The sequence below is a fragment of the Corvus hawaiiensis genome, chromosome 6 (assembly GCF_020740725.1).
Source record: "Corvus hawaiiensis isolate bCorHaw1 chromosome 6, bCorHaw1.pri.cur, whole genome shotgun sequence".
In the NCBI taxonomy this organism is placed as follows: Eukaryota; Metazoa; Chordata; class Aves; order Passeriformes; family Corvidae; genus Corvus; species Corvus hawaiiensis.
Window position 1 is genome coordinate 44478403 of NC_063218.1, and position 14460 is coordinate 44492862.

The 14460-nt window shown below is 38.6% G+C and overlaps 1 protein-coding gene across 4 annotated transcripts in view; it reads right to left on the reverse strand.

Moving 5' to 3' along the window:
* LOC125327841 (intraflagellar transport associated protein) overlaps positions 1-14460 on the reverse strand; it is a 41340-nt gene that overhangs the window by 14491 nt on the left and 12389 nt on the right. For all 4 annotated transcript variants that reach the window (XM_048307792.1, XM_048307791.1, XM_048307794.1 and 1 more), the window contains 2 exons: positions 2072-2229; positions 446-517 (listed from right to left, as the gene is read on the reverse strand). In XM_048307792.1, the coding sequence (XP_048163749.1) occupies positions 446-517; positions 2072-2229 (230 nt within the window). The remainder of the gene's footprint in view (positions 1-445; positions 518-2071; positions 2230-14460) is intronic.

Sequence of the window (14460 nt, forward strand, 5' to 3'; positions counted from 1 at the left end):
CTGTTTTCTCAGGCTAAAGTCCCTTGAACAATCTAAACTATTTAAAACATACAAAAGACAAGACATTTCTCATTTCAGGTATCACTGAATAGATGCACAGGGTCAGAGCAAAAGGGTTTTTTTTCCCAGCCTATCTGCAAATAGTGTTACCATGGAGGATTTACTACATGCCCTGGCTTCTCCATGAAGTAATTAAAGATGCTCTTAGATAATTTTTTCCAACCTGGTTTGAAAACATTCTCATCAAGACTTACATAACCTTTACACTTTAAAAGTACATACTCACCAACATTAGAAAAAATTTTGGATTGCTCTCATTCTTCTTTCCCACAGATGGAAAAGAAATACATCAACAAATTGCAAGTAATTTGTAAATTAATACAGCAAAAATCAGTCATGTTCCGCTCATAACCCCCACTTTGAAGAAAATCAAAGAAAACCTCACCTTCACTCTTTCAGACAGACTGAGATTATTTGTATCAGAGACACCAGCTGTCGAGCTCTCACTCATCACTGCCTGTAGATAGATGGGCAGAAGTACTTACATGCATGAAACAGAATCAAAATCACAATCAAAGCTCCTACTGATTTATACATACAGTTCACAGAATCACAGAAGGGGTAAGGTTGGAAGGCACCACAGCAGGTCACCTTGTCCACTCTCCCTGCTCAAGAAGAGTCCCACTGAACACATTACTCAGGATTGTGTTCAAACAGCTTTATAGATGTTTTATAGAAAAATATTTAAGAAGTGAATGGAATGCTCCTGAAAATAGAACAGGTACAGGTTCTCTGAAAACCTACACGGGACTAGACTGAATCATTTAGAACAACAGTGCAAGTAATCACAGCATGCCTAAAAAGCAGCACTTAGAACAGTAGCACTGTTTTCAACAGCTGTCTTTTCCCCAATTTCCTTCCTCAGGGCAGGCTTAAAGGTTACAGTGGTCTATTTACTGCATTATGGCCTCTTCCTGCTGCTACACTGCAATCTTTCTGATGCATTCTACTATTATTGTACTTGTTTCTTAAACCGCTAATGTGACAAAAATGTGCAGCCGTGTCTGAAGCTTTTTCTTCTTTAGAAACAAAGACATACATAAAGGATTGTGGAAGTTCCATTACAAGGATAATGGAAGTTGTACACTGCCTTATGTGGCAGAAAGACAATTCAATGTGGATAAAGTAAGAGACATAAAGACAAATTATACCAATGAGGAAACAATACCTTTTATGAAAAAAATGGCAAAAATATTCTCATTATTATTACACAATCAACTGACAGAATGAAATTGTTTTAAAAGCCTTGCTTGATGCTACCTCAAAGACATGTCCTAGTAAGGAGGAGAGTGGCAGCTTGTGCTCAGAGGCCTGGCAGGCCCATCATTTGAAAGCACTTCAGTGTGTTGCTCTGTGTATTTCACAAAAGGACCTGTTACTTATTTTTTAATAAAAGTTTAATGAAGGGAAATTTTGAGTACAGGTTAGATCACAGCTCAATTATTTGTTATTCAGGCAGGAAGGCAGAAGTTCTTAACAAATTGACTCAGACTTCCATCTCACTCCCTCCAGATGATGTCTGTTGTTCTCTTGTCCCTACACATTAAATCCCTAATCCCCTATGTTTCAGAAGATCAAAAATGCCCCTGGCCTGCCCACTGTTTACTTCAGGCAGTAACATAGCTTCAGTAACACAGAACTCTGTACTTACTAAAATCTACAAGAAACAAACTAAATCTGTCCATGGTGGCATTCATACTCTCAGGATTTTTTTTCCCTTTTGCCAACCTCTACCACTAACTGCATTCTCCAGTGAAAGCATTACATAGCCCATTGCAGGGTGCCTTATTTGTTAGTCAGATTATGGCAGCTCTTCAGCAGGGCAAATGCCACTGCCAAACATGATCCCTGCAGGTGCCCCTCTAAGCGTTTGACACTTAGGTAGTATTTTAAATATTTGCCTCAAATTGGATAAATACCACTAGCCTCTAACATTTGGACAGTGTATCTCTCCATATTTCATCTGTTTGAATGTGGTGCTTGTCCACAAGGACAAATGTTAACTCATTACCTCATTCTCATTTGGCATCTCTGGTGGAAATGACACCCACATTTCTTTGCTTCTTTCAGGTGAGCCATCCTGTTTATTTCTGTTTGGTAATTCAGAGGTAGAACAAGTTTTTCTTAAGGAGTCCACTTTACTTCCCTGGATTTTCTTCCCCTCTTTCTCTGCAAGGAGAACCGCACCAGATCAGAAAACATAATGCACTATCCAAGAAAAAGAAAAGCATGTTTTTCATTAGATCTAATACTGACTTTTTTACACATTCATGTTTCCTCTCATGAAAGCTTCCATGTACAACATATACATGCATTTTGCAAACTTTACCATAAAACTGAATATGCAGTTTGAACTTCAAGTGCCCAGAGTTCCACCTATTCCTCAATACTGAAGAATTCATTATCACAAAAGCTTATGCAATATAAAGAAAACTTTATAAAATCAACCAAGAGTTGAAATACCCCAAAAAGCGAGAGAGTAAGTTGCACCTTAGCTTTTATTTTAAAACTTTGTTTAAACTCTCTCTGAATTCTGAGGAAAATGCACATAACATTTGTGCCCATGTCTTCATTTGACACTGCAAACACCAGCATATATGATGAAAGTCTCTTCTTTGAGACACCACTACACAGGAGCCCAATAGCAACTGCCCAGTCAGTAGAGATATTCTGGATGTACACTTTTAGCACTAAAACCAGAAAATAACCCTCATTCCCCAACACCAACACACGCTCCCAACACTGCAGCTCTCGTTTTAAAAGCCCATCAACTGTGCTTATATGGGATCTGTGCCCACAAAATCACTCAACATCTCAAGGAGTTCAAGCACACCTATTCCTTTACATACCTAATCCAGGGTGTACCTTCTTGTCAAAAAGGGCTGGGATTTTGATCACAGTACAGTGATGACTTGGGCCAAAAATGGAGGAACCCTTGTATTTTGTACATCAGTATCTTGGTATCACCCTGTTTATCAGCACAAACTGCTTATCAGCACAAACACGTGCCCCATGTGTGAACCACAACCACTAGAGCAAATGCCCATGCTGTCTAGTACAGAAGTGAGCCTTGGCAGTTCTTGTCAGAGCTGATACTGATACTGGCTGGTCCAGGGCCAGCATCCACAGAGCCCTTGGGTGTCCACAGACACCACTCCCAGAACCTCCACCAGTCCAGGACCACGTGATGAGATGCACTGACAGGTCCTATAATCTCACCCCCCTATTTTTAGTTGGTAAAACACCTCATTTGAGCTGATTTCTTTACACACTGCTGCTTCCAGTGTTTAGCAGCTATAGAATGCTCTTGAATTACCTTATCACCAATTTGATTTCCTCCCCATGTCGACAATGTGAGTGAGAAAATTTTGCAAATAAATATTTTTTTTTATTGTGATCAGACTAACAAACAGCAGTATGCCAGTGGTATTGAGTTGTCCAAATTTTAGGATCTGAGATTAAAGAATAAATACAGATGTTCAAGCAGGGTTTGTTCCCTCAGGGGATTCCTTTGGTCTTGAAAGACAAACTGGAAAAACGCATTTCCAGTGTATTGATAGAGTATCAGAATAACTTCTCTTGGGCTTATTTTGTACATTAATAGTGGTATATTGAGTCCTCGCTGAAAACAGGGAACTATTCAGAAACAGAACTGAGTCTTTCAATGATAGCTTTTGACATCTTTCAGACCTTTAACAACTCCTTGGACAACAAGAGCAAAGTTAAGACAACTGTAAGTGCTTCTGACTATCCTACCAGCCAGGATCATGGAGCACAAAGCAGCCAGCAGAATTAGGATACAGCTAGGTCATCATCAGTTGAAATCTCAACAATACAGACAGAATCTAGAAGCTAATTACAGACAAGTATATGCATGGAAGTATGGATTTCCAAACCCATGCTGAATGGCAGGGGTTTTTTCCTTCACACTGGCAAAAAATACAGTAATCAGACCAAAATAAAAATGCAGTACTTTTTATTTTAAAAGTCCCATTATCAAATAAGGAACAGCCATAGGGCAATCAATTAAAATGAACTTTGCACCACATGTTCTTAATGAAAAAGAAATGCTCATTTAATGAAGCTTTTTGGGTTTAGTTTGAAAAATTTACTTTGCAACAATAAGAAACACCGCATTGCATTTCCAAAGCATAATTATGTATTATAAGCATTGAAGTAATTGTTGTGGAGAGTTTTAATGATGCCTTTGGGGTTACTACACTGAGCCATACAGCAAAGAATTATTAATCCCCTGGGACAGCTCTGTGCTGCAGTTACTATGACACACAGAAAGGGGCTGGCAGGCTGGACATAACCTAAAGTCCACACTCACAAGAGTCACGGTTCATAGAAAGCAAACTGCACCACACCAGAGCAATCTAGCAAACAGGTTTTAATGCTCAGATAACAGATGGATCCTCTGAATAACTCCTAAATCCCAGGTCTCTGTAACATCTTGCTTCTCCCTGCTTTTTTAGCAAGTACCTTCCTAAAACAGTATTTGGATACAGCAGTACATTTGAGCCACCACTTTTCCAACATACTCTCTTTTTAAGCCATGGAAACAAAGCAGTATTAGACATGAAACCCTCTTTTAAATTCTTGACCAGTAAAACAGTCACCCAATATTTGAAGATAATTTTACTGTCACCCTACTTTATAGGAAGAACTAGATGGCTTTCTCAAAAAACTTCAATCTTTTTTTACTTTAGTAGTAAAACAGGATGGGCTTCCTGTTTTACCCTAAGAACTTGCAAGTTTTATCCTAAAGACTGACAAGCCACAAAAGAACACTAATGTATTTTGGGGTAAATGTGTACATGCAAATAATGCAGCCCAACACCTGCAGACCTATAGAGTAACAACAGGGCCTGAGGACCAACCCAGTATCCTCCCTGTGCACATCAGGAGCATTTACATATGAGAAGTGATAAAAAGATTCTCACCAGACCAACAGAGAGACAAAAGAAATCATCACCAGAATGATCTGAAGCATAAATCATACAGCCAATACACTCTGAATAAACATGATATTCCTGCACTAGCCCATGCTTTTCTTGTATACCACTGTGGTCATTCTTCTGGGATATAAACCAGATCATCCTTCTCAAAAATACAGGTTCTGAATTCTCCAGAGAAAATAATACCACTTTTAGCATCAAAAGACCTATGACACATAGTTGAGCAGTTATAATTAGGCAGCACATATGAGCTGACAAACTTGCTTTATTAGGTTATATATTTTCTGGAGCTGAAGAAACCTGAGCTATTGTCACAGCTAAAAACCTAGACAGATTAAATGAGTTAGTAAGAAATCTGGTGCATTTGTAGTATTTATGTGCCATTTACCAACTCCAGACTACAGCTTAGAAGCACTATCCCTTTTCCTAAGAGATCAGTCATAAACTTTTGACAGAAACCTTTTCCTGGTTAAGACCATTGCAGAGTTATTGGGTTAGAGAATATTAAACCCTCTTACATTTGATGAAACATTCACCACTGCAATGTGACACTAGATTCCTGACTGCTTGTGAAGAAAAATTCAGAATAAAAATGTCTAAGCAACCCAAAGCAGTTGTTAAATGCTATTCTGTGGACAGAATATCAGCTATGCAATCATGCGCATAATGAGGCCATTCCATATAAATTAAAGGGGGGCAGGTGATTTAAACATCATGTTGCCAGCCTTGAGCACAGTCCCTCAGGACCAGTAAGAGCCAACTTCAGCTGCCCAAAGTAGCTACTGACACCCATAGTGTCCCAATGCATGCATCACGTAACTGGCTCCCTTGAAGCAGTATCTGTAATGAACTTTAAAATATTATTGAAAAAAACACACATAAGTTGTCTTGAAGTTAAAGAAATACAATCTGCAGACAAATATCAGAGTATTTCTTTGATAGTGTTCTGAATTTCAACCATTTCTGTCCTCACTTTTGAGAGAGAAGGGGAAGAAGGAAAGATCACTTTCAAGACAGCAAGAGGATCACTCTGCCTTTCCCCTGACTAAGTGATAATTGACTCATTATTCACAGTCACAGCTCTCAACCTGCCAAGATCCTGTTGTAGAACACTGGCCTTCACAGTATGTGATAAAAATCAAAAATAAGGGATACAAACACAACGAAATGTAGCAGAGGAAGAAAGTTGAAATGATGGAAAGATTCACATATTTATTCTGCAGACAGATTTTGTCTCACTCTTTAGTCATTTCACTGTCAGTATCTTAAAAATGAAATAACAAGCCAACTTAGGTCTCTAGAAAAGTACATCTGAGTCTCTCACGAGTAGTATCCATCATAATTGTGTGTCACTAAGAGTATGGTGCAGACTTAAGAAACGTGTTTCAATCAGAAAGGATATCCAACTTGATAAATTTTTTTCACTCCTGCTATCTATCCTCCATATTGCCTAAAATTCTCTTTATCTTCCAGTTTGAAAGGGAATTTTTTGAGAATGTCTAGTGATTACCCACATATTTCAAAGAATAATGGAGTCACTTATCACAAAACCAGAGAAGAGAGCTACCTGTATTATCAGGAAAAACTTACTGTCAGTGAAATCTCTTAAGAGGACATAGTAGCCCCAGAAGAATGATAAAATTCTCATGGTTTGAAACATTTCAAAGCCAGACCAGACACAGCAATCAATAATATAACATAGAATACCCGGCTTGGGATAATACACTGGACAAAACATTTCAAACTACCAGGTACTTCCCACCTTTTTTCAACTGAATTAATTCATTTCAAAAACAAAAACTGGTTGACACTTAGAAACAGGCCCCTTTAACTATAAAACAACAACAAAAAAAAAACCCCATATAGCAAAGGTACTATTTGAAGTTCCAATTTACTTTTTTGTCCTCAAATCCTGGACTGAGGGCCAGCAGAAGGCCTATGAATCCCTTAAATCTCTTCCAAGTTATGCTTTGATGGAAAACCTGGAATTCAAATATTACAGTGACTTTCTGCAGGACTCCTGAAGAAAAAAATCCAATTTTACTCACAGTACCATAATCACTGTCTTGAACAGAGGTCACAAGTACAAATGTCATGTTCATTCACTTTCTCCATTCTTCAAACACACTGTCAGCAAACATTTTAAAACAAGAAAAAAGGCTGTCACTGAAATGTTTCCACAAAATACCACTCTGACATGTTCACAAGGTGGTAACATACTCTAGAACTACCTGTATTTACCTTTGTGCAGCTATGTAAACCATTGTACAACGCTGAGTTCATTTACCCTAAATGACAAGCTGTAAGAGGAAAACAAGAAATTTCAAGGCTGAAAATCCAGTTTACTGAGAAGATAATTTTTAAAGCCTTCTATTAATTTTTGGCAACCAAAGCAACTCCCACATTTTCTGCAGTAATCCAACCAAAATTTGCAGCCTCCCTCTGCTTGTATGTTGTCCTGGTGGGAATATAACATAGAGTTAAAGTTACTTAGCCCAAAAAAGCCATTCTGATTTATGTTCACCAGGTACCTTTCTGTTTCCATGTATTTTTATGTATAAATTGCTGTAAATAAATGAAGTCTGTCCAACTTTTCAACACAAAAGGTCCAGTTATCCCATACAGTATGTATCTGGAAGATTTCAGTATTGGAGTCCTATGCCTATCCAAAATCAAGAGCAATTCAGGTGTAATTCAGGCACCTAAACTTCATCATGTAGTCCTGCTTTAAGAGTCTAAGGGCTTAGCCTCCTGCTGCCACCCAAAAAGGCTGTGGATGTTTTACAGATAGTGTACCGTATCTGCCCACACTCAGCATCTGAATTGTCTATCCCATAACTATCTGAATTCCTGTAAGGCCCATTCCAATCTTACTCCAGCAAAATCCACATTAATTTCGAGGGCAGTGATCTCACAGTAGCACTGAGCAAGCAGAATTCCTCTACAGCAGAGAAAATAACTTGCCTAAAACACTTACCTCAGTGTGCAAATTAGTATTTGTAATACAAAAATACAGCTGGTGCAGCCTTTTTCCCTAATGGCTTTGATCTTATCCTGATCAAATGACAAATAATCAGCACAAAGTATTTTTTAGCTTTTTTTTCCCCCTTCAAAAAAAAAGGTCAAGCTCTACTATTATCAGTAACACGGGCTTGATTCTTTAATTTAAATTTACTAATTTCTTAAGGAAATTACACTGTATCATCTCCTCAGCTAGGATAAATACATATTCCATGGACTGGGACAAGTAATTTCAGTGGCACTATTTCTAATCTAAAAGGGTAAACTCTTACATCTCAATTGTCACTTTTGACTGCCGTTTTTGGATACTTACTGTAGTATGTTTAAAAATAAATCAGGAAAGGACTTTTTTTTATGTGCTCCTTCAGGGCAAGGACGAATGACTGCTACTCTCAAGTATATTTCAGCCACTCTCACACACCTGCTCTAGCTTAATGTACAGCAATACTTCTCTGAAACTAACAGCTCTTAATTTTCAAAAGTTCAACTGTTTTTTTACTGTATCTCTCCCTTTTTACTTAATGGGACCTATGTGTTCTGATTTTATGTAGTGTTTATCTGTATCAGTATCTATGTCTCTGTTGTGCTTTTGATAGTCTCAGTGTTAGGAAAGGGGCAGTATTTCCTGTTTATTCCTCATTCACCCCATCTGATCATTTAAAAATTCATATGGTTCTTTCACAGCTCAGCAGTGTTGTTGCTGGATACCTTCTCCATCTGAATACTAATGCTGTCAGTTAAATAACAAGGCAAGTGTGCACTTCATCATTTCAGTAGCTTGTACAAGCAAAATCCTGGTTTTTTCAGCAGATGTACAAGAACTCCACACTTCTTTCTGAGTTTGGGTTATACTAAGCCATACTTTGAATCTTAGCTAAGAAAAACAGAATGTACTTGAATTTCTTTCTTAAATACTTGATTTTGGTTTTGGTTTTTTTTACAGTCAAAGAAACTGCAAATATGCTTAAAGTTCTCCTCAACACAAGGAAACTACATTAAATACATATGTTGGGAGCACTTTAAAAGAACATGTGATATACTAATAAATCAGGGCAGAATCAATTATGAAAACTTTCTGTGGGCTTGCATCCTAGAAGAATTCAGCACTAATAGGCAGGTAGATAAGTGCTGTAAGAAACAAGCAAATTGTATATAATTAAAAGCATCTGACATCTCCATACAAAGTATCCTTTCTTAACAAGAAGTATAAAAAGATGACAGCAGGTGGGAACAAAATAAAATGTCAGAAAGCCCAAGAGTTTTTAAAATGCTTGATTTTGGACATTATAATCACAACATTAAGGCATCCTTTAAAAGCCTTTTTTTTTAAGGAAAATACATACTTTCTTTAAATGAGGCCTTCCTATTTAATTTTATACTGAACACTAAAAAGCACCCAATATTACAAAGAGCTCAGTACAAATTTGAAGTGAGGTCACTTGACTTCTGTTTCTCACTGTCCTGTTGAATCACACACAGCTCTGATCTCTGACATTATTTGCTTTGTGTCATTCCCACGTATGGAAAGAGGGCTTCCTCACCCCACTGCAATGCATGAAACTAAGCCAACAGCTGCATTTAGTGCACTTCGATGCCTTTTTAGACAAGGTGATGAGGTACAGCACAGGTGACTCTGTGTTACTGCTTTTTACAGCACTACAATCCAATCACTGCCAATATGCCACCAGAGGATAGAACCTGTACCAAAGTATCAACAGCAAAATTACAAAGCATTTCCCTATGTTCTAGAAAATCTAAGTTATGCAAGAGAATGACAATACTTTTTTTTTCCCATCTGAAATAATCTTTAGAAATTGTTTAATAAGAAAGGCATCACAGAAAGAACAAGGAATTGCTGTCAGGGAAGCACTACTGTTGAAGGGCTGTCCAAGTTTCCAGGAGTCTGAGTGCCTCTGTACTTACTGGTGCTGCCACTGAGCTACTGCACAAATGCACACGAGTCATTTCCCTTCTTTAGGCCTATTTTTTTCTGTCCGTAAAATAGAGATGAAGTATCTTGCAGAGCAAATACCAGGACAACAAATATCCATAAAACAGATCAGTTATTATTATTTCAAGAATAATCTATTAAGTTTGCATCTCTATGACTGGGATTTTTTCTACATTTAGGGGCTCTCTATGATATTTGATTTTATTCTATATTGAATAAAGGCTACATAGAGATAGCTACTGAATTTATGATCAATAGAAAATTGCAAATTTTGCCTCCCAACCAATTCTATCAAATGATCCACCACAGCACATCAATAAAAAGCTCTGAAGCTGTTTGCCTATTTCATGCCCTGTTTAAGTTCCCTGGGGATGACAGATTAATTTGATTTGATTAGTTTTATTGAACTCTATTGAGTCTAGTTGCTTTTTACTGGCAAATCTACTCATAGGCTGAAATTCCTTTTGGGGTTAGCATTGTCCTACTGGTCCATTTTTAAAATAAAAGTTCATTTACTGTCACTTTTATATAGTTCTCTGCTATGCCTTCTGCTGTGAAGACTCACATTTGTAAAGTGCCTCCACTGACACTTATATGGGATGTTTAAAGTTGTTTTTCCTAAATGTGGTTAATGAAAAAGGAAGCAGACAGCTACAGTCAAATGGACTGTGAACTGAATACCTTGCCCAGCTTTCACTGGGGAATTAAGTTCATCTGATCACAACACAGAATACGGCTCTTGCATGCCACCTGTAAGCACAGAAGTGATCAGTCACTTCCAAACTTCCTCCACTTGACAGTTTGTTCAGCACAGAAGCATCAAAACAACAGCACTGAGGCTACGAGGTTTCGATCCCAGGCGTGGTTTGCTTAGATGGGTCTAATCAAGGTCCCTGGACTACAACACACTGCCAGGCAGTGGGAGGTCTATGAAATAGTGGAAAATTAACAGAAGGAATGGAACTCTTTTAATCCCAGTGGTAAAATGCCCAGAACAATGAAAGAAATACAAATCTTAACTTAGATTTGGGTAAGAATTTTATTCATGGCGGCATTTTTGTATGCAGCTGAATGATCCAGAATCCTGTATTTTTAGAAGTGGGAGAAGAGTAATTTAAAATCTAGATCAAAATTTTGAAGCTTGGACCATTTGGAGATTTTTTCCTGTATTTTTCATACAAGGGCAAATGAGGTATTTTGTGCTCCAGCAAATTTCCCATTCTTTCTCTGAGTTTTAAAAAATGAGCAGATGCTGCCTTCTAATTTTGAGCATCATAGCTCTCCGCACCAGATTTCAAACACTCTTCCTAAGATTTGAAAGAGACTTTTGTCCTCCGTGGCAATTTTTTTCAAAAGCGGGGTTGGATGCATTTCCATGAGATTTTGTCCAAAGTTTTTCTAGGAAGTGTGTAGTTCTGAACATACCACTCATTGACCACATCTACAGAAATCTGTATCATCCACTCCTTTGTAAATTCAGCTCTTCTGAGGCTCCTTCAGCCGCAAAGCTTTACAGCAAGTATGAAAAATTCCATCTTTCTGGACTCGTGCTCTAATTGCCAAATTACATTCCCATGAGTTCACCAGCCCTTTCACCTATATATTTGTCTTGTTAATATCCCTATGACAAAAAACACACTTTGGATGCTCTAAATAGGAAAAATAAGAGACTTAGCTAGAATTTTAACCTAGCCCTCAAATGTCCGTCCATTACAGAATCAATAAAAAAAGTTTTAAAATTTTTCCACTTATGGAGGGAGTACTCCTATAATTTTAGAATATTATTTATTTAATATATATATGTCACGTTCTGTTGGAGAGGTATGTTTTAAATGCTGAGGTCAGAGTTTTAAAAATATACTTATGTGTGTTTATCCATTTTCCATCAGATCTGTAGACATGAAGTAACAGTCTTACTACAGTATTTACTTGTCAATTAGTCTATGAACTCTCCTTTTCTCAATGCACCAACCATATTTTAAAAAACAGAACCATTGGGATTTTTAGGAATACTAAAATCTGGAACATTAAAATCCCATATCAAAGATGTAATTTTATGGTCCATCTAAGTTACAACATATCTCTGTGCTAGTAAAACCAAACACACATAACAAAACCAATTACACAGAATTTAGAAGGACTTACTTTGACTCCAGATCTTGTTCTATGTGAACTAAGAGAATATCTTTTCAAGCAGCACAAGGAAGAATAGAAGTAGTCAAACGCAGTATCACACATTCAGATATAATAAAAAGACAACATTCTAAAAATGTGATTTTCTTGATTAGGATATTAGCAATTCTTAAAAAGTCCAGTGGAAGTCAGGAATGTAAAAATGCATTAATCCTGTTTCCCACATTTGTAAGAATGAAACTATACTCTCAGCAGAAGATCCTAATGTGTTCACAGGGGGTCATACCAGGCTATTTATAGCCTCAAAGGGTTCTTTTTAGCTAGGCCAGAACAGTCAAGGATGCTTGGGTCTTTCTACTCAAGGTACATTCTTTACAGCTTTACTGTGTGTAAATTTACCGTATGAATAAAAACTAAAAAATCACTAGGATATCAGATTCTTATGAGATGCTTTCAAGGATAACATAGAAACTTCAGGTGAAAATATCCTTGCAATGCCAACTACACACCTAGTATAATTCATGCACAAGTGAAAATCACCTGCTGTAAATATGTTACTCTGTGAAATCAACGGGACCCAATTAGTTTTGGTTTTTTTCTGTTTCCAATGTTATGACAGACAAAAGTCTATCAGATGACAATGTATGTGTTATGCTTTAAGTAGAATATTTTGCAGGTCATTAGTTTATAATGCAAACCAGCACTTTGGGTATTTTCAAAGGAAAATGGAAGTGGGAGGAAAACAAGTTGAGCTGTTCAGTTCACAGCATCATAGGAACCTGTATTTCTAAGCATTTGATTCAGGTAAAGCTCTACCTTTTATATGATTTTAGTGGCAAATGTTACAGTGACAGTGAAAGTGACTGAAATACACACTGAGGCTTTTTGCAAGTAGCATCATGATATGCAGCATGCTACTAAGATAGGAGCTATCCCCAGTGTATCAATCATACATAAGAAGACCAGATTGGGTTTTCAATCCTCTTATCTAATCCCCCAGTGTTTCCTTCCTCTTCTATATTTTACAGGGAGGAGAGAGAGAAAGTTGCTACAAGATTATTTCTGTGGCAGCTTCAACTCCCCCAGTGGTTTTCTGCTCAATGCTTGTGACTGACACTTAGTTCTGCCTGAAGGATAAGGACAGGACAGACTTCTGAGTGCCAATCAATGGGGCATGCCACATGCTGTAATTGAAAAATATAGTGCTTCTGCAATAATAGGAGGATACAACTTTTAGTGCAAAGCAGTGGTAAAAAGAATTGTGAGTAACATGTAGCTTGCACTCATTTTTATGGCACCTGACCTACCATGGCTAAAAAAACTGAACCTGAGCTGCAGAATTGGAATTCTGTAATTCAGCAATGCTCAGATCAAAGTTAAGCTCCACTTTTTATTTCATCTGCAGAGCATGAGATCTTTTCAGCCTAATCATCTATCTGATGTCCTGCTGTATGTACCTTCATCCAAGTTACCTGTTAGCTCGGTACAGGATGGATCAGGCTGGAAGGGACCACAGTGGGTCCCACCTCCCTGCTCAAGCAGGGTCATCCTAGAGCACCTTGCACAGGATTGTATGCAGACAGATCCTGAATATCTCCAGTGAGGGAGACTCCACAACCTCTCAGGGCAATCTGTTCCAGTGCTCGCTCACCCTCACAGTAAAGAAGTTCTTCCTCATATTAAGGTGCAACTTCTGTGCATCAGTTTCTGCCAATTGCCTCTTGTCCTGTTGCTTGGCACCACTGAGAAAGGCCTGGCACCATCCTCTGACACCCTCCTGTCACATACTTAGAGACATTGATAAGGTCCTTTCTCATTCATTTCTTCTTAAGGGTAAATAGGCTGAAATCTCTCAGCCTTTCCTCATGAGATGCTCCAGGTCCTTAAAAATCTCTGTAGCCCTCTGCTGGACCCACTCCAGGAGCTCCATGTCTCTGCTGTCCTGAGGAGCCCGGAACTGGACACAGCACTCCACCTGAGGCCTCACCAGGGCTGAGTAGAGGGGCAGGATCACCTCCCTCGACCTGCTGGCAGTGCTGTTCCTAATGCACGCCAGGACACCACTGGCCTTCTTGGCCACAAGGGCACTGCTGGTCACAGACAGCTCGTTGTCCACCAGGACCCCCCCAGGACCTCCACAGAGCTGCTGTCCTGGTGCCCAGGAGCAGGAGGCTGCGCTTGCCTTGGCTGAATTTCAGAAGGTCCCTCTCTGCCCATCTCTCCAGCCACTGAGGCCTGCCGAAGGGCTGCACAGCCCTCTGGGGTATGGGCCGCTCCTCCCAGCTTTGTGTCTGCAGGGAACTCGCTGAGGAGGCCTCTGCCCCTTCCTACAAC